General features: G+C 40.3%; 1 protein-coding gene across 1 annotated transcript in view; it reads left to right on the top strand.

Annotated features, from left to right (window-relative positions):
* Window positions 1–23,612, top strand: part of LOC138745872 (sortilin-like) — a 125,463-nt gene that overhangs the window by 78,887 nt on the left and 22,964 nt on the right. Inside the window, exons 9-12 of the mRNA XM_069903324.1 lie at window positions 2,464–2,547; window positions 10,702–10,762; window positions 13,242–13,397; window positions 15,294–15,400. Of these exons, the coding sequence (XP_069759425.1) occupies window positions 2,464–2,547; window positions 10,702–10,762; window positions 13,242–13,397; window positions 15,294–15,400 (408 nt within the window). The remainder of the gene's footprint in view (window positions 1–2,463; window positions 2,548–10,701; window positions 10,763–13,241; window positions 13,398–15,293; window positions 15,401–23,612) is intronic.

Here is a 23,612-nt window from a genome sequence, read left to right as displayed (position 1 = left end):
AAAACTCTGCATAAAGCTGAAAGTGAAGATCTCGATCGTGTATTGATCGTGTATTGCAGGATCTGTCAGTGTCGCAGTGAACACATGCCACTTAATGGTCTGCTGTTCATGAAACAAGCAAGTTCTATCATGATTAACTGAAAATTTAAAGGAAATGTGAATATTCAGCTGCTGGTTGAATAAATTTAAGAAAAGACACAGTATTAAATTTTTTTAAGATTTTTGGTGATAAACCATCTGCTGATCACTAAGCAGCAGAGAAATTCATCTCCACCTAAAATGCCATGTTTGAGTGCAACATGACCAGCAAAATACAGTGATCAAAACACATCATTGTTGGTGGAGGCTGGAAGTCTGCCATTTGTTGCTGTTTAATAGGTAATACAGGTATTCTGCTAATGCTACTAAAAACATTATTCCAAAATCCAAAAAAATCCAAAATCTGAAAGACTTCTGCTAACATGCATTTGTGATAAGGGGTACTCAACCTGTACCAATACATATGCATTTCTGATAAGGGGTACTCAACCTGTACCAATACATATGCATTTCTGATAAGGGGTACTCAGCCTGTACCAATACATATGCATTTCTGATAAGGGGTACTCAACCTGTACCAATACATATGCATTTCTGATAAGGGGTACTCAACCTGTATCAATACATATGCATTTCTGATAAGGGGTACTCAACCTGTACCAATACATATGCATTTCTGATAAGGGGTACTCAACCTGTACCAATACATACGCATTTGTGGCATGCATGTTTAGTTTACTGCTTCACTTTCATATGACAGAATCAAACGAAATTTATTTCACAGGAGGTCATTTTCACTCTGCTAGTTGAAAAGAGTTACAGCTTAATCTTATTTTCCACACCAGGATCATAGTCCAGTCGACCTCAATTCTTCCACTGTTGTAGTGCAAATAAAAGCTCTCACGACTGGAGGGAGAACACATGCTTTTATTAACTTATAACACAGGGTAGGGTCTTACAAGAGTCTCAGTGGGGCTTTGGGTTTAGGTGGGAAACCTGCAATACATATGGGTAGATGGGGCAGAGTCTAGGGGAGGAGCCAGCCATCTGCACAACCCATCACCAGTGAATCTCAGTTCACTGGAACTGCACAACCATGTAGCTTGTAAATGTGATGAGCACTTCTGCTTTAACCACCATTTCAGCCAGTGTGCTCCAGATCTCTGGTGCCCTGTGGGTGATACAATTCTATCTTCATCTGCACTTTGGTAAAATACAAAAATCTGCAGACACCATTCACGAAGCTGGAGAAACTCAGCAGGTCAAGCAGTTTACTTTAGTTTACTAAGATAAAATTACATAACCAACATTTTGGGTTGAGCCCTTCATCAATGTATCTGATGTTGGCAAGTGTCTGAACAAAAGAGTAGGAGGGGGAGGGATGGTCACAAAGACAGGAGGTGATAGGTGGAGAAGGAAGGGAGAGGACAGCAGTGATCAAGGGGAGGAGGGATGGCAAAGTGAAGGGAGGGAAGAAAACTTGAAAGGGGAAGGGAGGGAGAAGAGGAGAGCAGGTTAGCAGAAACATATTTACTTAAGTTTTTCCCTTCACTTCCTCTTTCCAAAATAAATAGCCAAGCTTATCCAATGTTCCCTCATACACCTACTCGGCTCCCAGTGCAATCACATATTATCTATGATGCAGAAACCACTTCCAGTTCATTTTTGCCAAATTACCTCCCAGTCCAGGAAAATTGGTTTTTGACTTGAACTTGGATCAACTCACCAATCCGATCTCTTCAGATAGCACACTTTTAAATTTACATTTTAAATTTCGACATTCAGCATGGTAACAGGACCCGCAAGCCCGTGCCGCCCAATGATAACACCCAACCTACAACCCATGGTATATTTTGAACAATGGGAGAAACTGGAGCACCCAGAGAAAACCCACACAATACATGAGAACCCTGGTCCTGATCACTGCCGCTGTAACAGCATTGCGCTAACTGCTACACTAACCTTCTGTGAAATTTCTGTGAAACACCTCGAACTTCAACAATGCTGCACAAATAATTGTTGTTCTCATCAATTTGTTATGCTATAATATTGAAACTTTATTTAAAATTAATTGCCTGTTCTTGAAATTCAGTTTATATAACTGTTGGCCATCACATTAATAGAACCTGGTGAACTTGCTTGGAAATGAGTTCATCTGTGATATGTTCATTTACAAAATCTCTCAGCTGCAATTGTTACAAAAATACTGAATTTCAAAATAACAGCAGTCAAAATTCTAGAGTAATTTTAACAATAGCTATACGTTTATAAAATATTGTCTTTTCTGTTAATTACTTCATGTAAAACATTTGCCATTTCTGAGCTGCAATATCATGTAATTGTCAAAATTTGTTTTACTTTAATTTATTAAGATTTTATGTGTATTTAATTTGTAAAAGTTAAATACTAATTTTTACTTTTCAGACCCAGCCCAGATCTATCTTTGTGTCTGCTGATCAGGGTGATTCCTGGAATAAAGCTCAGCTGCCTTCTGTCAGCCATGAACAGGTACATTCAAAATAATCTTCATGTCTTCTTGCTATAATTTTTCAAACAAAATTTTCAAGTTCAGTTTCAGGAAGGTTCTCTCAGTTGTTCAGTTTCTATAATAATACCTACTTGTCAAATTGTCTATTGGCACATTTTATTTTATATACAAAGTTATTCTAGAAGTCCTAGATGAATGAAATAGTTCCCAATATGCAATATGATCCCCCTCAAGGATGTGGGCTGTTTGTCAGTTACTGTTAGTAAAATATGAACAATTCAGATTTTTAAATAACTTTATTTAGTATTTTTTTCAATAAAAATAAACAGACTTTTACAGAATAAGTAGTCTGATAATAAAACAATAAAACAAATCCATCCCCTCCCCCCCTTCCACAACAGATCCCTAAAGGGAAGCATTAAAAATAAACAAAACATTCAGTAATTTACTATATTAATAAATTCATATTCTTCATATAAGGTGTCTACATCTTAACAAAAAGATCATAATGATTATGTAAATTATATGTTATTTTCTGCATATAGATACATGACTTCAACTCATGATGCCATCGAACTACATTTAACTCCGCTTCATCTTTCCAAGACATAGCAATACATATACAAGCAACTGTCTGTTAGACAAATAAAAGCTTAAACAGGGGTGACTACCATAGGATGAGGGAGGAATTGGGCAGACTGGACTGGGAGCACAGGCTAATTGATGAAACAGTTGAGGAACAGTGGAAGATTTTCAAAGAAATATTTTGTAATGCTCAACAAAAATATATTCCGGTCAGGAAAAAGGGCAGCAAGGGAGGGAAAAATCAACTGTGGTTAACAAAGGAAATAAAGGGGAGTATAAAATTGAAGGCGCAGGTGTACAAAGCTGCAAAGAGCTGCAAAGAGCTGGAAGATTGGGATAACTTTAAGAGACAACAAGGGGTTACAAAGCAGGTAATAAGAAATGGGAAAAAGGATTATGAAAGTAAATTGGCACAAAATATAAAAACAGAAAGCAAAAAATTTTATAAATATATAAAACAGAAGAGGGTGGCCAGAGTTAACATAGGACCCTTGGAGGATGAGAAAGGAAAGCTGGTAGCAAAAAATGAGGAAATGGCCGAGGCATTGAACAAATATTTTGTGTCAGTCTTCACGGTGGAAGACACGTCCACCATGCCCAAGTGCAGAGTTAAGGATGCGAATGTTGGGGAGGGCCTTGATAAAATAGTTGTTACAAAGGAAGTAGTGATGGAGAAACTAATGGGACTAAAGCCAGACAAATCACCTGGTCCTGATGATATGCATCCAAGGGTTCTGAAGGAAATGGCAGAAGTTATAGTTGATGCATTGGTGGTCATATACCAAAATTCCTTGGATTCTGGGCAGGTCCTGGCAGACTGGAAGAGAGCAAATGTCATACCACTTTTTAAGAAGGGATGTAGGCAGAAGACTGGAAATTATCGGCCAATTAGCTTGACGTCTGTAGTTGGAAAAATGCTTGAAGCCGTCATTAAAGATGAAATGGTGAAACTTTTGAAATGTAAGGGTTCAATCAGGCAGACGCAGCATGGTTTTAGAAAGGGAAGATCTTGTTTGACAAACTTGTTAGGATTCTTTGAGGATATAATGGGTGCGGTGGATAGAGAGGAACAGGTTGATGTTGTATATTTGGATTTCCAGAAAGCGTTTGATAAGGTGCCGCACAAGAGACTCATCAGTAAGATACAGGAAATTGGAGTCCGGGGACGTATATTGGCATGGATCGAAAATTGGTTGTCTGACAGGAGGCAGAGAGTCGGGATAAGTGGGAGTTTTTCAGGTTGGCAGAGAGTGGTAAGTGGGGTGCCGCAGGGGTCAGTGCTAGGCCCACAACTATTCATCATTTACATTGATGACTTGGAGGAGGGGACAAAATGTGGTGTCGCCAAGTTTGCGGATGATACCAAATTGAGTGGAAGAGCAAATTGTAATGAGGATGTGGAGAGTCTACAGAGGGATATAGTTAAGCTGGATGAGTGGGCAAAGGTCTGGCAGATGGAGTACAATGTTAGTAAGTGTGAGGTTATCCACTTTGGCAAGAAAAATAAAAGAGCTGAATATTATTTAAAGGGTGAAAAACTACAGCATGCTGTTGTTCAGAGGAACTTGGGAGTGCTTGTGCATGAATTATAAAAAGTTAGGTTGCAGGTGCAGCAGGTTATTAAGAAGGCAAATGGAATGTTGGCCTTCATCGCTAGAGGAATTGAATTCAGGAGTAGGGAGGTAATGTTGCAACTGTATAAGGTACTGGTGAGACCGCACCTGGAGTACTGTGTCCAGTTCTAGTCTCCATATTTGAGGAAGGATATACTGGCTTTGGAGATGGTCCAGAGGAGGTTTACTAGGTTGATCCCTGGGATGAAGGGGTTGACATGTGAAAGATTAAATCGTCTAGGATTGTATTCGCTCGAGTTCAGAAGAATGAGAGGAGATCATATAGGATTATGAAGGGTATGGATAGGATAGATGTAGGAAGGTTTTTTGAGCTGGCCAGGGAAACTAAAATGAGAGGACAGTCTCAAGATTCAGGGGAGTAGATTTAGGACAGAGATGAGGAAAAATAGTTTCTCCCAGAGTAGTGAATGTTTGGAATTTTCTATCCAGGGAAGTGTTTGAGGCTGCTTCATTAAACATATTTAAAATTTGGTTAGATAAATTTTTACATGATAGAGGAATTAGGGGATATGGGGAGAAGGCAGGTAGGTGGAGTTAGGTCATAAATTAGATCAGCCATGATCTTATTGAATGGTGGAGCAGGCTCGATGGGCCATTTTTGGCCTACTCCTGTTCCTACTTCCTATGTTCCTATGAAACTTATCCAACCCCAAGTCCACTAAAGGAGTAAAATAACCAAACAAAAAAATGTTTGGATTGAAAGGAAATTGAATTTTAAACACATTTTGAAGAAAAATCCTAATTTTAAACCAGAAAGGATGAACTTTCTCACAAAACCAAACAGAAGGTAGAAATGTTCCATCACATAATCCACAAAAATTCTAATTTTAAATCAGAAAGGATGAACTTTCTCACAAAACCAAACAGAAGGTAGAAATGTTCCATCACATAATCCACAAAAATCCTAATTTTAAACCAGAAAGTATGAACTTTATCAGAAAACCAAACAGAAGGTAGAAATGTTCCATCACATAATCCACAAAAATCCTAATTTTAAACCAGAAAGTATGAACTTTATCAGAAAAACAAACAGAAGGTAGAAATGTTCCAACACATCATCCAACATTTCAGATCTTAATAAGAAGTTGCAGTAAAATTTTCTCGAAATTTGTTTGACAAAAGAGTGTCCTCAACGTTCACTAACATTATTTCACTAACATAGAGTACCAAGTTATCTGTGTGAGTGAGATCTACTTGCCTGAGTTGGGCCTGTAACCTTGAAATGTTTCCAATCAAAATACCTGTAAAAATGTGATATAGATGTTATAATTGCATCCATCTTTACCATTTCCTTTAGCAGCTTATTCCATATACTCTTTGATGACTCTCAGGTCTCCTTTAAATCTTCTCACACTCACCTTTAATATTTACCCCTGAACCTTGAAAATAGACTGACTGTACCTCATAATTTAATGTTCTTCTATAAGGTCATCCCTGATCCTGCTGCAAGGAATAAAGCCCCAGCCTATCCAGTCTCTCCTAGTAAATGAAGCCCTCCAGTCCTGGTAACATCCTTGTGAATCTTTTCTACACTCTTTCCAGCTTAATCACATCCTTCTGATAGCTAGGCAACCAGAACTGCACACAATGCTCCAACAGTTGTATATCGATGTCTTGTACAGTTTCAATGTGACAGCTCAACTCTTGTAATCAATGCTCTTATGCATCTGAAAATCAACTATTTCCAGGGTGGAATGTGATCTTAATAATTTCCACTTCGTTGCATGACTCCAAACATTTCAGATCACGATCAACTCTTGTACTTTTTACATGTTGTACATATCTGTCATATAACCTTATTTTCTCTGTTATATCTGTCATATAACTAGATTCCCTTTGCAATGAACTTATTGCCTCATCCCAAGTTATTTTGGGAATTAATTTTTGCTGGACATTCACGGGACAATTCCCGTACAGCACAAAACATATCTGGAAATCCAGTAAAACCTCCTCATAGCTCCAAGCCTCTTTGTAACTTTCTCATATCATTCCCCTGCCCCCTCCCCCCTCAGATTATTCCCATTCTGATAACTGGATATTTACCCACCTCTCCATCTGACCCCCTATATTTATCCTCTCTTTCCTTCCAATTAAGGCTCAAAATGACAATCCCCAAATTGGCTAAGCCCCAATCTTCAACCATTCTCTATCCCTCACAGCCAATAAATCACCCATCCACTTATTTACTCCTGTATCTGAATTTGCTTGCTAATAGTCCCAACATTACTGAATGTAGCTCCCTTCTCTTTATCATTATTGTTTCTATAGTTTTGTGAAGTTGCCAAGAATTCCAAAGCCTAAGAATGTAGATGCAAAAAAATGACAAAATAGCAGAATTGCTCGGAGCTGACATAATTGCAATGGATGCCCTGCATATCTCTGGACTTCCAGCTGTTCAGTTTTGAATCTTGAACATAGAATGTTATAGCCCACAATAATTGTGCCACCCGTGATGTTGATTTAAATGAAACCCATCTCTCTAATATGGTCTGTCCATTTTTTCTCCTGCCTGTTCATGTGTCTTTTGGAAGCACATTCATTTTTTCAGTTCAATGGCAGTTTTGAGATAGTTGAAAACTGATAATACACTTTTGAGGTTCTTGCAGGTAGGCATTGTACATAGAGAAACATAAATGCTTCAGATGCTGAAATCTTCAGCAGACAGAAATTGCTGGAGGAACTCATCTGATCAGAGAGCATCCACAGGAAGAAACAGTCAGTCGAGGCCCTTTATTAAGACTAAAATAAGATTATGTGTTGTATATACATTTGAAGAATGTTTGAAATCAGCAAAAATTATGTCAGACATCCAGTATCCATCGCATGGCTGCATGGGTTTCCTAGGCAACTCTGGTTTCCTCCCACTGTTTAAAAACATAGGAGTTGTAGGTCAATTAGATGTAATTGGGCAGCATGGGCTCGTGGGCTGAAAGGGCCTGTAACCATGTTGTCTGTCTAAATTTAAATTTATTTTTAAATGAAGCAAGTATCATTATTGTGCAAGAGAATAAAAGGGAGCATTTTTCACTATTAATTTAGTTAACTGTGAGAATTGGGTCTTTAGTCATAAAGTTTAGTCAAGGTCCTGGCCAGGCAGGCTGCAGTATGCGTTTGTTTTCGTATAGCCCCCATTGTTTTCAGCTGTCATATTACTCATGCCACCAGAGGGCAAAAATTACTTTTGTATAACTCCACTTATTTTAATGCTTGTAGTCATTTCCCAACAGCATCCCTGTTCATACTCCAATCAACATCCTACTGTTAGTGAGGTAGTGAACTGTTGTGAATAAAGTGTAAAACAAGATCCCTCATTTCTACCCTGCCATCCATTATCAATGTTGGTTTTCTTATCATCCCAGTTTTACATCCTCCCCCATTTGTGTAATTTAATTTTCTTCTTGTGAGATTTTAGTATTTTATAAACCAGCTTCCAAGGAGATAAATTCTCCTCATCAAAGGAAAGACAACTGTGGGGATAATTTTATTCACACCAATTGGCAGAAGAAAGGAGCAGGACTTTTAACCTGGAGTGAGGAGTGGGCAGATAAGTGCATGGAGAAACTCTGATATGCCCACCCTTCATAGCTGGGCCACTCTAAATCCTGTTGAATTGGTGTTTGCTCAATAGCAGTAACTTTTCAACAATGATGAGAGTTTCCCACCAGGAAGGGAATAAAGTAAAATGTCAGCATATATCAACCTTATTAATTCAAAGCACTTTTTTGTGGCCAGAAAGGTACTGACAGAAGCATGTGGAGTCATGCACCACAAACAAAACTTTCAGCCCAACTCTCTCTTGCCAATCAAATTGCCAGTTTTAGCTGATCCCATTTCTCTGGATGGGAAAATGACAATCTCAAAATAAGAAAAAATATAATGTTCCAGCACAAAATACATTTGGTTAACGTCACTGAAAAGTAAAGTTAGTCATTCAAATTAACTTTAACAATAGGGGTTTGAAGAAAAATATATAATTCATTCAACTTGAAGCTAGTAAAAATCAGCAGCTATGTTTTAAATGCAGTGAAGGGAAGTGCATCTGTGAAAATTGAATTGAGTCATATTGAAATGGATCTATTCAACACTCCTCTTTCCAAACTATTAACAATCCAGATATGGTGTGCCCCTATATTGCAGAGTTCTCTGAAATGGAATGAGCCACAAGATTAAATCTAGGACTTGCATTCCAGTTTTTTTTCTTCCTTGTTAATTTTAGTTTTAAAATTTATTGTTTTTCATATTCTATCCACTTTTATGACCTGCTACAAACTGTCTTTAGACAATGATATGTATGCCATGATGACAAATCCAGCAATTTGTTTTTCTTGTGGCAATGTATCATCATCAGATGGCTATACAAATCTCTGAAATGGTATAAAGGTTGATACGCACCCAAAACATGATCCTTTAGCTCCCGACAAGCCTTGTGCATTTAATTTCTTTTTAAAATATTTTGACTGAGAAATATTACATGCTATATATTGTCTGCATATTATTTACACAACTTTTATGTGATTTATGTCATAAGTGATTTATACATTGTCTTGGGTACAATGGTCAAATAAAATGGAAATTCCCTTATGAAAACTTCACCTTGTAGCCGCGCGCCACACACACATGCAGTGTAGTCAGGTTAAGCTCGGAGTTTTATTAGGGCTCAGGCCCAACTTTTATTCTTGCACTGTTCCCACCGTGGCCCCCTTTGGTTGACGTCTTAACACACATAACAAAAGCAGGTTTCCCGAATAACAATACCCTTCTTCCCCACCCCTGTCTGTTGGCGGCACTGCAAGGCCAGTGCCATTTTGGGGTCTCTGGACTTTAAGCTGCCCTTGCTGTTCACCTGCTGGTTTGCTTTGTTGGGGCCAGTGCTGCTGCGCAGGCTGCTGGCCTTTGGATGTGCTCGCTGCCCGGAGCGCCGGCTCAATCACCATGGCAGCGGGCCATCACAACCTCAAATTATAATATTATGGCATTGTTGGTTATTTAATTGGACTAATCTCTTACACTTATAAAGGAAAATAGAAAAAGAATACCCCCTCCTACCCATCCCACTAAACACAGTCTCCTGCAAATAATTTGTAAAGAATCAAGTCTTGGCTCCCGTACATCAGACAGGAAGTCCCCAGAGCACCCCCACTGACGTATTTAAATTATGATAGTAGTCTATAAATGGGCCCCCGTAGGTTGTCAAATTCAACCTTGATCTCTTTAATGTTATATCTAATTTTCTCCAAACTCGAGTGAGACATAATATCCTCTACCCATTGCATATGAGTTGATGCTAAGCTATCTTTCCATTTCATCAAATTTGCTTGTCTGGCTATTGATGAAATAAAAGCTACTATTCTTTGAATCAGGTTCAAGGAAATATTCTCCTCTTGAAAATAACCAGACAAAGCAATTAAAGGGCACGATTCCAATTTAATCCTAAGAATCTTTGATAATGTTTGGAAGAATTGTTCCCAAAATTCTTTTAGTTTTGGACATTCCCAAAGCATACGAATCAGAGATTTTACATTTATCACATAGTGGATTAATATCAGAATAAAAACGAGATAGTTTCTCTTTAGACATAACGTATTCTATGTACCTCTTTAAATTGTAATAAACATTGTTGTGCACAGAGTTAAGTAATATTAATCAGATTCCAGGCTTCCTCTGGAATTGATATATTTAAATCTCATTCCCATTCATTCTTGATTGCCTTGTGCATTTCCAGCATTTTGTGTTTTTGTATCCGTCGATTTTAGTTTTATTCCCCCAAATATCTTCAATTTTATCTCCAAAAGTTTTGCAAAAGTAAGCACCAAATAAATTGGTACAGTCATCTTTCACCGACTGATTAAACTACAGAATATATGTATGTGTGTTTGTATGTATATGTGTGCATGGTTGGAGAGATGCAAGAGGTCCCTCTTGGAAATGTAATGTTATGCAGATGCTCTTTTACAGTTTTACTCTATACTCGCAGCAGACGATGAAATGATTTTCATACATTTGGATGAACCTGGCAGTAAGTAGTGCCTTTTTTTTTAAATAGACTGAGAAGTGGATATAGATTCATGTTTAATTAATTGGCCACACCCCTACTGATCCTTCTCTAATCATCACCATTATCTGCTGACCTGAACATTCACCAGACATAAAAAGCAGAAATAAGGGATTCATCCCATTTAATCATGAGCTTACCACCCTTTGGCTGAAGAAATTCTTCTGCATCTCTCTTCAAAGCAGATGCTCTTCAATTCTGAAGTTGTGTACTCTTGCCCTGGACTCTTCCACCACAAGAGAACTTTGCTTCATCTCCTTTGTTCATACCTTTCAACATTCAAAATGTTTCAATGATATTTCACCCCCCCCTCCTCCCCGTTCTTCTAAATTCCATTGAATACAGGTTAAGAGCTGTCAAACACTTCTAATATGATAACCCTTAAATTCCAGGAATCATTCTTGTGAACCTCCTCGGAACCTGGGAGCCCAATACTCTGTGAGGTTTCACCAATGCCTTATAAAGCCTCTACATCACATACCTGCTCTTATAATCTAATCCTCTTGAAATGAATGCTTGCTTTGCATTTGCTTTCTTCACCACTGACTCCAGATGCAAGTTTATTAGCGTGCTATCCTGCATGAGGACTCACAGGTCCCTTTTCATCGGTATAATTTTCTCCCCATTTAAAAAAAAGTCTGCCCGATAATTTTTTTCTATTAAAGTGCTTGACTGTACACTTTCCAACATTGAATTTAATTTGCCATTTCTCTGCCATTTTCCTGATGACTTAATCCTTCAACAGCCTCCCTGTTTCTTCATCACTACTCACTCTTCCACCTCCCTTCATATCATCTGCAAATTTGGCTACAAAGCCATTCATTCCATAATCCAAATCATTAATATACAACATAAAAAGAAGTGGTCTCAACACCGACCCTTGTGGAACACCTCCAGCAACTGGCAGCCAACCAGAATATAATGCAACTCTCTGCTTCTGCCAACCAGCCAATGCTCTAACCACGCTAGTATATTTCCTGTTATACCAGGGGCACTTACCTTGTTAAGTGGCCTCATGTGTGGCACCTTATCATAGGCCTTCTGAAAATCCAAATACACCACATCTTCTGCATCTCTTTTATCTAGCCTCCTTGTTAGTTCTTCAAAGAATTCCAATAGGTTTGTCATGCAAGATTTTCCCTAACAAAACCATTCTGGCTTTGGCCTATCTGGTCATCTTCCTCTAAGTACTCTGTAATCTCATCCATCAGCAGTTAGACTATACCCCATCTACCATTTATTTCCCTGACCTCTTCACCAGTCATTTCCTCAACTCTACCTCCTCAACAGTCTACTTACTTTCATCACTCTGGTTTCCCCATTCACCCAACTCAGTTCATCCACACTATCCACAGTTGGAGAAAAGTTCAAAGGAAATGTACATCCTACCATGCATCTCTCCTTGGGCTTCGTGTGCAGCAGACAGATGGATTCAATTGTGGCAATGGACCAAATTTAACTTGCTGCGGTGATGTTTGCAGCACAATGAAGCTGCCTGTCTTGACCCAGGTGTTGTTGATCTTGAATATTAATGAAACTGCTCTCATTCAGGCAGGAGCAGAAAGGAAATGAAGCTTGTTGATAGGATGATGAAAATAGACACAGAAATGTCTGGAGATGTTCTGCAGATTAGACACCATATATGGAGAGGGAAATAGAATTATTGCTTCAGGCTCATGACCTGTAATCAAAGATGATTGTGTCGTTGTTGGAGAGTGAATGTGATAATAGAATTCCTAAATGAGGTATTTTTCTTTTTTAGGAGGGGGAGCATGAGGGTTTGGTGGTGTGGGTCATAATGGACTTACAATGTTAAACAGAGATGAGGGAAGCCGGTTAAGGAAATGTAAGGTATGGAACTACACAGTTTGATGGATTGAAAATGGAAACAGGAATTGGGTGGTACAGTGAGAGAAAACTGCAAAATGTAGATGACCAATTGAGCTTTTGAGACAACTGAAAAAGATAAACACATCTGTTAACAGTTTTCCTGCCAATTACTGCAAATAAAATTTAACTATATTAAAGTTCAATGAGTAGTTAATTGAGAATCTCACTGCAGGCATATGTAGTGTGCTTAGATGTAACAAATGGTTTGTGTCCTCTCTGGAGAGGCAAAATTCAAAGGGGATAATTGAGTGAATGTTAGTTGAGAGAGAAAATAATGAAACAAATGGAGAAGAGCTGAATAGAGAACTTATTTTTCAATTTAATTTAAAGCACAATACAGTTCAGTATCCAAAACTTCACAGAACTGTTCCCATCTTTAGTATCCCTCTTTGTACTGGTCATTCTAGTTATATATGGAGATTGCACTTCTGATGAACGAGATCCTACTGGCAGGAAATATGAGGAGGCCCTGTCTGCTGGAAATAATCTAACTTGCTGCTCTCCAGACTTTTCATACACACAATGCTTAAATGGTGCTTCATATTTCCTTTAGCTACTGGGTTTGGAACAATTTATACATCTGATGATCGGGGACTTCTTTTCTCCAAGTCCTTGGAACGTCACTTGTTTTCTGACACAAGTGGTACAACAGACTTTACAAGAGTGACATCACTTCGTGGCGTCTACATCACAAATGTATTTGATGAAGGTAATAAAATAATTACCTGATTTGAAAGATCAAAATAATCCAAGCTTTTTATTCTTAAATCAACAAGTCTGCATGCCTCTGTTTTAGTAAACTTATTGAAGGTAATCTCAAATAGAAGTATGAACATATATTTACATTTCTAAATATTTTTTTAAAAATCATAGGTTAATCAAATTTGAGTTAAACATATCACAGTTCATGTGCATGTGAATTCTCAAGTTGCGAAAGGAAATAAATTTGCTTTTATACAATATATTTCATGACCTCTGGAAACAACAACTAATGCCATAAGAAAGGACATCATAGAAATACCAATGTAATGTTAACTAAATTATCTGCTCTTTATTGATGCAAGTTGTGTGGGAAATTTTCAACAGGAAAATAAGGCGAATTACCCATCTATTCATGATAATAAAAAATGCAATGGCAATTTTTATACCACCTAAAGGAGTGTCTCAGTTCAGTGATTCCCCTGAAAATTGACACATTTGATAATCGAAAGCTCTCAGAGTTTTTCAATGAATTGTCATTGAGGTGTTTGTTAGATTATGTTCAAGTTTCTGGAATGGGAATGAAACTTGGAAATGAAATTGCTGGTTGGCACTTAAGTGGGATTGTGACCATTTTATTTCTTATTTTTATTTATTTTTTTTATCACTAATACCAGTAATGGATCATTTACACTGTGTTTAACACAGCAAGCCCTTGTATCCAGTGACTCCCTAATCTTACCCAAGCATCCATAGGCCAGTATGGGTTGTTAAGCTGTTTTGGAATATGAAGCCTTTTTGGTGTCCAGGCTTTTCCTCTATTTTTTCCATCCTATAATTTGGACTGATTCAAAACATCCCCATGATTTCTGGATAACTGCTTCTCTGAATCTTTTGAGTCCTGAAGTGTAATTCACTGAATGACCTCGATAATCCAACACTCCATATTTGCATTCAGACTGCTAGATTTTGCGCTCATTCTCAGTCTCATCCCACAAGGGCCACTCTTTCCAATGTCTACTCCAATCATCCAGTCATCTCCAGTTATCTCCAGATATTGCAGATGATTACAAGAGCGAGGGAACAAGATTCCATGAGTGACAAGCACTTGAAAAAGTGCCAAACATTTGGACAGATTGCAGAGACACAGGCAGGAAAACATCAAAGATGCTTGTCTCTTCTTTTGAAATGAATATATGTTACAATTGTCACACAATGCTTCATGTCCAATAAATTATTTGAAGAGAAATTACCATTTTATGAAAAATTCTGCAGATGCCAAAAATCTTAAATAAAGGCAGAAAATGTTGGTAAAATGCAGCAACTCAGGAAGCATTTGTGGAAAGAGAAATAGAATCAAATTTGAAAGGCTTTCAACCTCAAACATTCACCGTGTTTTTCTTTTCAATGCTGTCTGACCTGCTCAGTGCTTCTAATATTTATTGGTTTTTTTATATAAAGCAAAGTTCACAGACAATAAATGAAACAAAATGTAGATAGGGTTGTTTAAGCAAAACAGCTACACAGCATTTTTCAAATTATACAACCATTTTTTAGAGAGAAAAACTAAAATCCAAATGCAAGAAAAAATGCACAAGAAATCATGATCACCCATTTCCATTATGACCATGCAAACAAGCAATCTAAGTATTCGTTCTGTACTTAATAAGAGAAACTTGCAGAAGGTCAGCATCAGAGGAGAGAGAAACAATTGTTGTTACAGGTTGAAGACCCTTCATCAGAACTGTCCCCTATTTCTACACCCCACCACAACCACTTGTAAATGTTAGGAATTAATTGGTCTCACACTTATGTCCTTGCACCACAGTGAATTCTCTTAACTTCTCATGAACAATTTCGGAGATAATCTGTTATTTTGTCATCCTATCTTTCAACACCCTTGTAGATTATAATATTCGATCCGTCATTACATTTGATAATGGAGGAGAGTGGAAATCTTTGAAAAAGCCAAGTAACAGTCAATGCGACTCAACAGCCAAGGATCCACAAATGGTTAGTAGCAGCATTTACTTTTGAAATTGATCATTTCTGTTATGACTTCACTGGTGTTTAGTCAACTTGGTTTGCTTTAAGAGAATGGACTGGAGCAAGTCTATCGTCAGGTTGAGTGAAACCTGGATTGGTCTGGATTCCTCCCCATTGTTTGAATTCTGAGACTTTCTGATATATCCTGCTTCTGCCTGGTCTGATTTTTCTTGAAGGGCTCAGGCCCAAAATGTTGACAATATATCTTTGTCTGCTATAGATGTTAAAAAGACCAGCTGAGTTTCTCCAGTATTTTGGTGTTGTAGAGCGCGTCGAAAGAATCAAAGGCTTGTTGATCCAAACCAAGGCTTTTATTAACTAGAAGATTGGAGCATATCACATGTAGGTCGACTAGTCCAGAATGACCTGGTCTGGCTAGGAGCAACTCTTTAAGACCTTCCAGTAGGCGTGGCTACGCTCTCAGCCAATCACAGTCATCCTACACTACAATCTGTACATATACACATTAGTGATAGAATCTGTACTATCACAGGTGTGTTTACTGTAATCAGGTTGATCCCCTCCCCTAACTCAGCCACACCTAATTAGGACATGTGCCACCCTGTGCTCAGCCCTCAGTGACACAATTACTTATAGCAAATGGGTGCCTACACAGATACGCCTGATGCAGAAAATGTCCATCACAATTCGGCAAAATGACAACTTCAGCTTATTTACTCACAGGGCCCAATGATGTATAAAACTGCAGCTTTTTTGAATCAAATTTGCTACACTCAGTTGTATATCTGTATCAGAACACTATACATGCATGGCTTGGCCACAGCGCAATTCCTAAAGGATTCCTATATATTGTAAGCAAACAGGACAGCACATTGGAGCGAGATGAAACCATTATCGATGGCCAAATGTTCTGCAGCAGTTGATATCAGATGTCATATCTTGTGTGAAAAATATCTGCTTTTTGCTGAGAAATGTAGACATGTTGCTCTTTATCTTTTAATCCATTTTTTGAAAATTGATAATTTCTGCAAAAGAATATGGTGTTCATGTCAAGTTGTACCACTCCAGTAATCTGGTTCGGCATATTATGCAAGCCACACCTGCACCAATTATGTAATTTGCGTGTCAGATATATTTCGATGTACATCATACCCCTTTTAGAGTATCACCATGGAAATTAAATAGCGTTGTTCACATTGTAGTTGGGTGCTCTGAGAATATGACCACTAATCTTCAGGCATGTGTCAACTCAGAGTTGGTAAACCCACTGAGATGAGTTCCCTTATTATATGTGCACTTACTTCCTTCAAGACCAACCTTTTTGCTCCCACTGATCTTGCTGACTTCCCAAGCATTGCATGACAGCCCTTCCTGTCTACCACAATTGTTTCTGACTGTCTCCAAAATTCTTATCCTCACAGCTCCAAAGATCCTGACCCTGGGCTTTCTCCGTTGTTATTCTCAATCCATGCCCTCTGACCCTGGGTGTACTCCCTTGTTGTTCTCAATCCATGCCCCCTTAACCCTGGGCTTTCTCCCTTGTTGTTCTCAATCCATGCCCCCTAACCCTGGGCTTTCTCCCTTATTGATCTCAATTCACGCCCCCTAACCCTGGGCTTTCTCCCTTGTTAATATCAATTCATGCCCCCTGCCCCTGGCTCTGATCAGACCTTCTCCAATCATAAACAACTCAACCCTTAATGTTCCCTACTCTGACTGTGGTTCTCCTGATCCTGATCACTAACACCATGATTGCAACCCTGATCTTAGTCCCAGCAGGACCTGCAACCTGGCGAGCAATCCAAGTCAGGATCCAACTGAGGGCCAAAATCAATTCTAGTTCTCAACTCCAGCCCACTATCCCCACAAACCTCAGATCTCTTCCCAATCCCTGCCTGCCTTGATGCATCACTCATCCATGTTGCAGGTGGTTAGGGAGAGTCAGAATCAGAATTTATTGTCATGAATAAGTCACAAAATTCATCATTTTACAGCAGCGTCACAGTGAAAACGTTCATATAAACCACCTTACAAAAATATATAAATATAGTACATGAAAGGTCAAAGTAAGGCAGTGTCTTTGGTTCGTTCATTATTCAGGAACATGATGGCAATGGGGAAGAACCTGTCCTTGTGCCGCTGAGTACTCATCTTTAGCCTCCTGTACCTTTTTCCCGATGGTAGCAGTATGAAGAGGGCTTGGCCTGAGTGGTGGGGGTCCTTGAGGATATAGACTGCTTCATAAGACATTGCCTCTTCTCAATGTCCTCAAAAGAGTGAAGTTTGGTGCTCGTGATGTCACAGGGTGAGTTAACAACCCTCTAGAGTTTTTCTTGTCCTGAGTGTTGGCAGTGATGCAACCAGCCAGAATGCTCTCCATCTGTAGGTTTTCAAGAGTCTTCAATGACATCCCGAATCTCCTCAAACCCCTCACAAATATGGCCGCAGCTGAGCCTTCTTTGTGATTGCGTCGATGTGGAGGCTCCAGGACAGATCGTCAGAGATGTCGACACCCAGGAATTTGAAGTTCTTGACCCTCTCCACTACTGAGCCCTCGATGAGGACTGGATTATGTTCTCCTGACTTCCTCCTAAAGTTCACAATCATCTTCTTGGTTTTGCTGACACTGAGCACAAGGTTGTTTTTGTTTCACCATTGAATGAGCTGATCGACCTCCCTCCTGTACGCTTCCTCATTGCCGTTTGCGATTCTGTCGATAACTGTGGTGTCATCAGCAAACTTTTAGATGGCATTGGAATTTTGCCTGGTCATACAGTCATGGGGATAAGCACGCATCCTTGGGGTGCACCATACTTTCAACCATACTTTCAACATCTACACCACTGGTGCTGTGGTCTTCAGCCTCTGCTTGTATGCTGGCAATAAAGTACAGCCAGGTGATCAAACTTGCTGAAGTGCAGTCATGGTATGGATAGGTAGGCATTTTTCATGGTTGTACAGCAGTGGTCGAATGTGTTGGCTCTCCTGATCTTACATGTGACATGTTGGTGGTAATTCATTGGAGTCGTCTTCAGGTTGGCCTGATTGAAGTGCCCTACAATGATCGGGAAGGCATCAAGATGTCCTGCCTCAAGGCTGTTCATCAGAGTCCTCAGTCCCTCCAGTGCCAGCCTGATGTTAGCCTGGGATACAATGTACTCTGCAGCCAGGATGATGATGAACTCCCTCACCAGGTAGAATTGGCGGCACTTGATTTCCAGAAGTTCCAGGTTGGGTGAGCAGGACTGGGACATAACTGTCACATCTGTGCACCACGATGAATTGATGATGACACAAATGCCACCTCCCTGGTTTTTCCTGATGCCGATGTCCAGTCAGTGTGCAAAGAATTTTCAGCATTCTTCTCTGGCACCAATTAATTAGTAGACTAAGGTGTCGAAAAGACCAGAATGAAACAATATTTATTTCCTTTACAGTGCTAGCGATCGAGACTGGGGTTCAAATTCCGTACACTCTGTAAGGAGTTTGTACGTTCACCCCATGTCTGCGTGGGTTTTCCCCGGAGGCTCTGGTTTCCTCCCACCATTCAAGACTTACTGGTGGTGTTGGTTAATTGGGTGTAGATTGGGTGGCGTGAACACGTGGGCCAAAATGGACTGTTACCGTGCTGTATGTCTAAATTTAACATTTTAATTTTAAACTTAAAAGTTTGAAATTTGAAATTATATAGTAATTTGTTCACTGACATATCATTTCAGATTATAAGTTCTTGTTTATATATAGTCACATGATCCAAGGCTCATTTTGTATGCTAACCAGAAAGTCAATCCATTTGGAAGTACAGCAAATGCACTCTGTACAGCAAGGTACAGAATGCAGAACTGCAAGGTTTGAATGGTGCAAGGGCAGCATTAATTTATGATAAATAACCAAAAGAATTCTTCCCTTTAATCAAATGACCATGAAAGAGTGGGATTGTGATGCTTCCTGTGCATTGCTTCAACATGGATATAAAGCAGTGGTTTTCAAACTGCCCCCCTAAACTCCCATTCCAACTTAAGTATTCCCTATGCCATAAGTGCTCTGTTATTAGTAAGGGATCACTTAAGGTAGAACAGGTACACATTCCTTTATCCGGAGTTCTAAAATTCGGAAAGCTCCAAAATTCGGCAAGTGGGGAGAGACCGGCAGCACGAGTTGGTGGGCGAGACCAGCAGCGCAAGTCGGGCCAGCGAGGGGGTAAGACCAGCAACGCGAGTTAGGCCGGCGAGACGGGGAGACTGGCAGCACGAGTCAGACTGGTAAGGGGGGGGAGACCAGCAACGCGAGTTTGACGGGCAGGAGACCAGCAGCACGAGTCAGGCCGGCGAGGGGTAGAGACTGGCAGCGTGAGTCAGGCGGGTGGGAGACTGGCGGCGCGAGTCGGGCCGGTGAGGGAGGGGAGGAGATTGCAGCACAACTGGAAGGGGGTGAGGGTGGATAGGACAGTACAATGCGGGTGGGTTTAAATCTGAAATCCGGAAAAATCCAAAATTCGGGACACACTGTCCCCCAAGGGTTCTGGATAAAGGATTGTGTACCTGTATTAGAGAGAGAAGATAAAGGTTTGAAAACCACTGTTTTAATCGTATCTGGGGAAATGACAATTTTTCTCAAGCAAAATATTTAAGTAACAACTGGGTCTAGAGCAGTGGTTCTCAACTTTCCCTTTCCATTCACATACCACTTTCAGTAATCCCTGACTAATCACAGAGCACATGGCGTAGGGATTGCTTATGGTGGAATGTGAGTTTAGGGGGCAATTTGAAAACCATTGATATGAAGTACTGCTGACCTCCAACATTAACACCAAAGTTCTGTTTATTGATTATCCCTAATGAGAAAGTGATAGAAGTCATTTTCTTGAACTGATACATCCATGAGTTTGCTTCCACAAAGCCATCTGGTGGGTTCTTCTAAGTTCATGTTCCAGAAGTGTTAGTTCAGGTGCCATGCATGTTTATTTCCCATTTCTTCTCTATCTTATTGGTCCGTAAGTAGGGAAAATCTGTTGTCATTTGACACTGCGAATCAGATCAAATCACATGCTTTCTCATTTCAGTTCTACTCCAATTTTTACACAATTGACCTTCTATTCCCCCTCATTCATTTTCGCCTTTCCCAGTTCTCAATGCACCCCAAAGTCAGGTTCTGTCTTGACCTACATAAAGGAAGGAATGATTTGAGCTGTCTTCCTCTGTTCATTGTTGCTGTGGAACTCATTATGATAAATCTCAATTAAATAGCCGGAAACAGATACTGAAATTGGGATTTGTTGAGTAAACAATTTTATTGGGAGCATTTGTTTGTTTTAGTTTACTGATGCAACCCAGTTTCATGGACATAACTCACAAAATTAAATTCAACTCTATATATTCAATAGCTATCATTTTCTTAATGATTTGTTGGAAAAAAATTATTGATGTTGACATCTTTGATTGGAAGCAAAATTCAAGACCTAACTCCTTTTTGTATTAAGCTTTACATGCATTCTGTTTCCCTATTAACTCCATACCAGACTCTAGGCAGTAAAATTATTTTAATTTCTGTATCTTCCATTTAAAAACCCACCTAAACTCATTTGAAATTAAAATTTAAAAAAACTCAGTAACTATTTCTCTAGCAACTGTTAGTGTTACAACTATCCATTGTTTTGATTGCCATGCCCTGGGGAAAGCCAGTATAATAAAAGCCTTTCAGACATACAGCACGGTTGCAGGCCTTTCCGGTCCACGAGCCTGTGCTGCCCCAAATACATCCAATTCCCTTGTAAGTATTGAAGGGTGGGAGGAAACCCACACAGACACGGGGAGGCCCTACAAACTCCTTACAGACAGTGCCAGATTAGCATTGTGCTAACTGCTACACTAGCCATGCAGATCCCATCTACGCCTGTTACACTTTCTCTGGTAATCTGAGATGGGGATTAACTCAGCTACCGGTTGTGTGATAAGCTACAGTTGTTTGACAGAAATGGAACACGTATGCTTGTGGTGTGACCTCCCTCCCTTATCCATCTATTACCTCGTACCTGTGCTCCTCCCCCTGCCTCTCCACCCCCACACCATTTTGTTCGGGCACCTGCATACATTTTCCTTACATCTTGATGAAGGGCTCAAACCCAAAATGTTGGTTATTTATCTTTACTATATAAAGTACATTCTTTGACGTGTGTTTCTTCAGCATTGTGTTATTATTTCAATCAAGGTGTCTGCAAGCAATCGTGATTTACTCCATGGTGTACACAGATATGCTTTTCACACAGTCACTTCGTTCCAGGATGTTGTTCCCTTTTTTCTGGAATATGTTCTGAGTAAAAAGCACGGAACTGGAATGGGGATGTCATTCCAGTCCTGTCTTTTTGTTTTGCGTAGACACTGAGTAATTTTCATGAACCACCTGCAGTATAAATTTCACTGCAGGCATTCCAGGACCAACTCAGGTCATGTTGTGTATTATGAACCGTAATTTTCTTAGTATATTGTGTATCATAATTTTTTTTAGTGCTGCCTTCTCTCTCCTGCAGCCCGCTGTCCTGCTCTGAACTAGCAGTCCTGCTTTCTCCTGCAGCACACTATCCCACTCTGTCCCAGCAGTCCACTGCCTGATCTCTGTTGCTGTGAGCCACGAACCCTACACCTAACCTAACCAGAACCCTAACCAAAGCCTTAACCCTAACCCTAATCCCACACTGTGATAGTACAGATTCTATCACACATATGTACAGATTGTAGATAAATAGAATAATACCTAGTGTCGCCGAGAATATTCTCCCAGAATCACAGTGCGGCTTTCGCGCAAACAGAGGAACCACTGACATGGTCTTTGCCCTCAGACAGCTCCAAGAAAAGTGCAGAGAACAAAACAAAGGACTCTACATCACCTTTGTTGACCTCACCAAAGCCTTCGACACCGTGAGCAGGAAAGGGCTTTGGCAAATACTAGAGCGCATCGGATGTCCCCCAAAGTTCCTCAACATGATTATCCAACTGCACGAAAACCAACAAGGTCGGGTCAGATACAGCAATGAGCTCTCTGAACCCTTCTCCATTAACAATGGCGTGAAGCAAGGCTGTGTTCTGGCACCAACCCTCTTTTCAATCTTCTTCAGCATGATGCTGAACCAAGCCATGAAAGACCCCAACAATGAAGACGCTGTTTACATCCGGTACCGCACGGATGGCAGTCTCTTCAATCTGAGGCGCCTGCAAGCTCACACCAAGACACAAGAGAAACTTGTCCGTGAACTACTCTTTGCAGATGATGCCGCTTTAGTTGCCCATTCAGAGCCAGCTCTTCAGCGCTTGACGTCCTGCTTTGCGGAAACTGCCAAAATGTTTGGCCTGGAAGTCAGCCTGAAGAAAACTGAGGTCCTCCATCAGCCAGCTCCCCACCATGACTACCAGCCCCCCCACATCTCCATCGGGCACACAAAACTCAAAACGGTCAACCAGTTTACCTATCTCGGCTGCACCATTTCATCAGATGCAAGGATCGACAATGAGATAGACAACAGACTCGCCAAGGCAAATAGCGCCTTTGGAAGACTACACAAAAGAGTCTGGAAAAACAACCAACTGAAAAACCTCACAAAGATAAGCGTATACAGAGCCGTTGTCATACCCACACTCCTGTTCGGCTCCGAATCATGGGTCCTCTACCGGCACCACCTACGGCTCCTAGAACGCTTCCACCAGCGTTGTCTCCGCTCCATCCTCAACATCCATTGGAGCGCTTACACCCCTAACGTCGAAGTACTCAAGATGGCAGAGGTCGACAGCATCGAGTCCACGCTTATGAAGATCCAGCTGCGCTGGATGGGTCACGTCTCCAGAATGGAGGACCATCGCCTTCCCAAGATCGTATTATATGGCGAGCTCTCCACTGGCCACCGTGACAGAGGTGCACCAAAGAAAAGGTACAAGGACTGCCTAAAGAAATCTCTTGGTGCCTGCCACATTGACCACCGCCAGTGGGCTGATAACGCCTCAAATCGTGCATCTTGGCGCCTCACAGTTTGGCGGGCAGCAACCTCCTTTGAAGAAGACCGCAGAGCCCACCTCACTGACAAAAGGCAAAGGAGGAAACACCCAACCCCAACCAACCAATTTTCCCTTGCAACCGCTGCAATCGTGTCTGCCTGTCCCGCATCGGACTTGTCAGCCACAAACGAGCCTGCAGCTGACGTGGACTTTTTACCCCCTCCATAAATCTTCGT

Source organism: Narcine bancroftii, chromosome 11 (genome assembly GCF_036971445.1).
Source record: "Narcine bancroftii isolate sNarBan1 chromosome 11, sNarBan1.hap1, whole genome shotgun sequence".
Taxonomy (NCBI): Eukaryota; Metazoa; Chordata; class Chondrichthyes; order Torpediniformes; family Narcinidae; genus Narcine; species Narcine bancroftii.
This window is presented reverse-complemented; position numbering and strand designations above follow the sequence as displayed.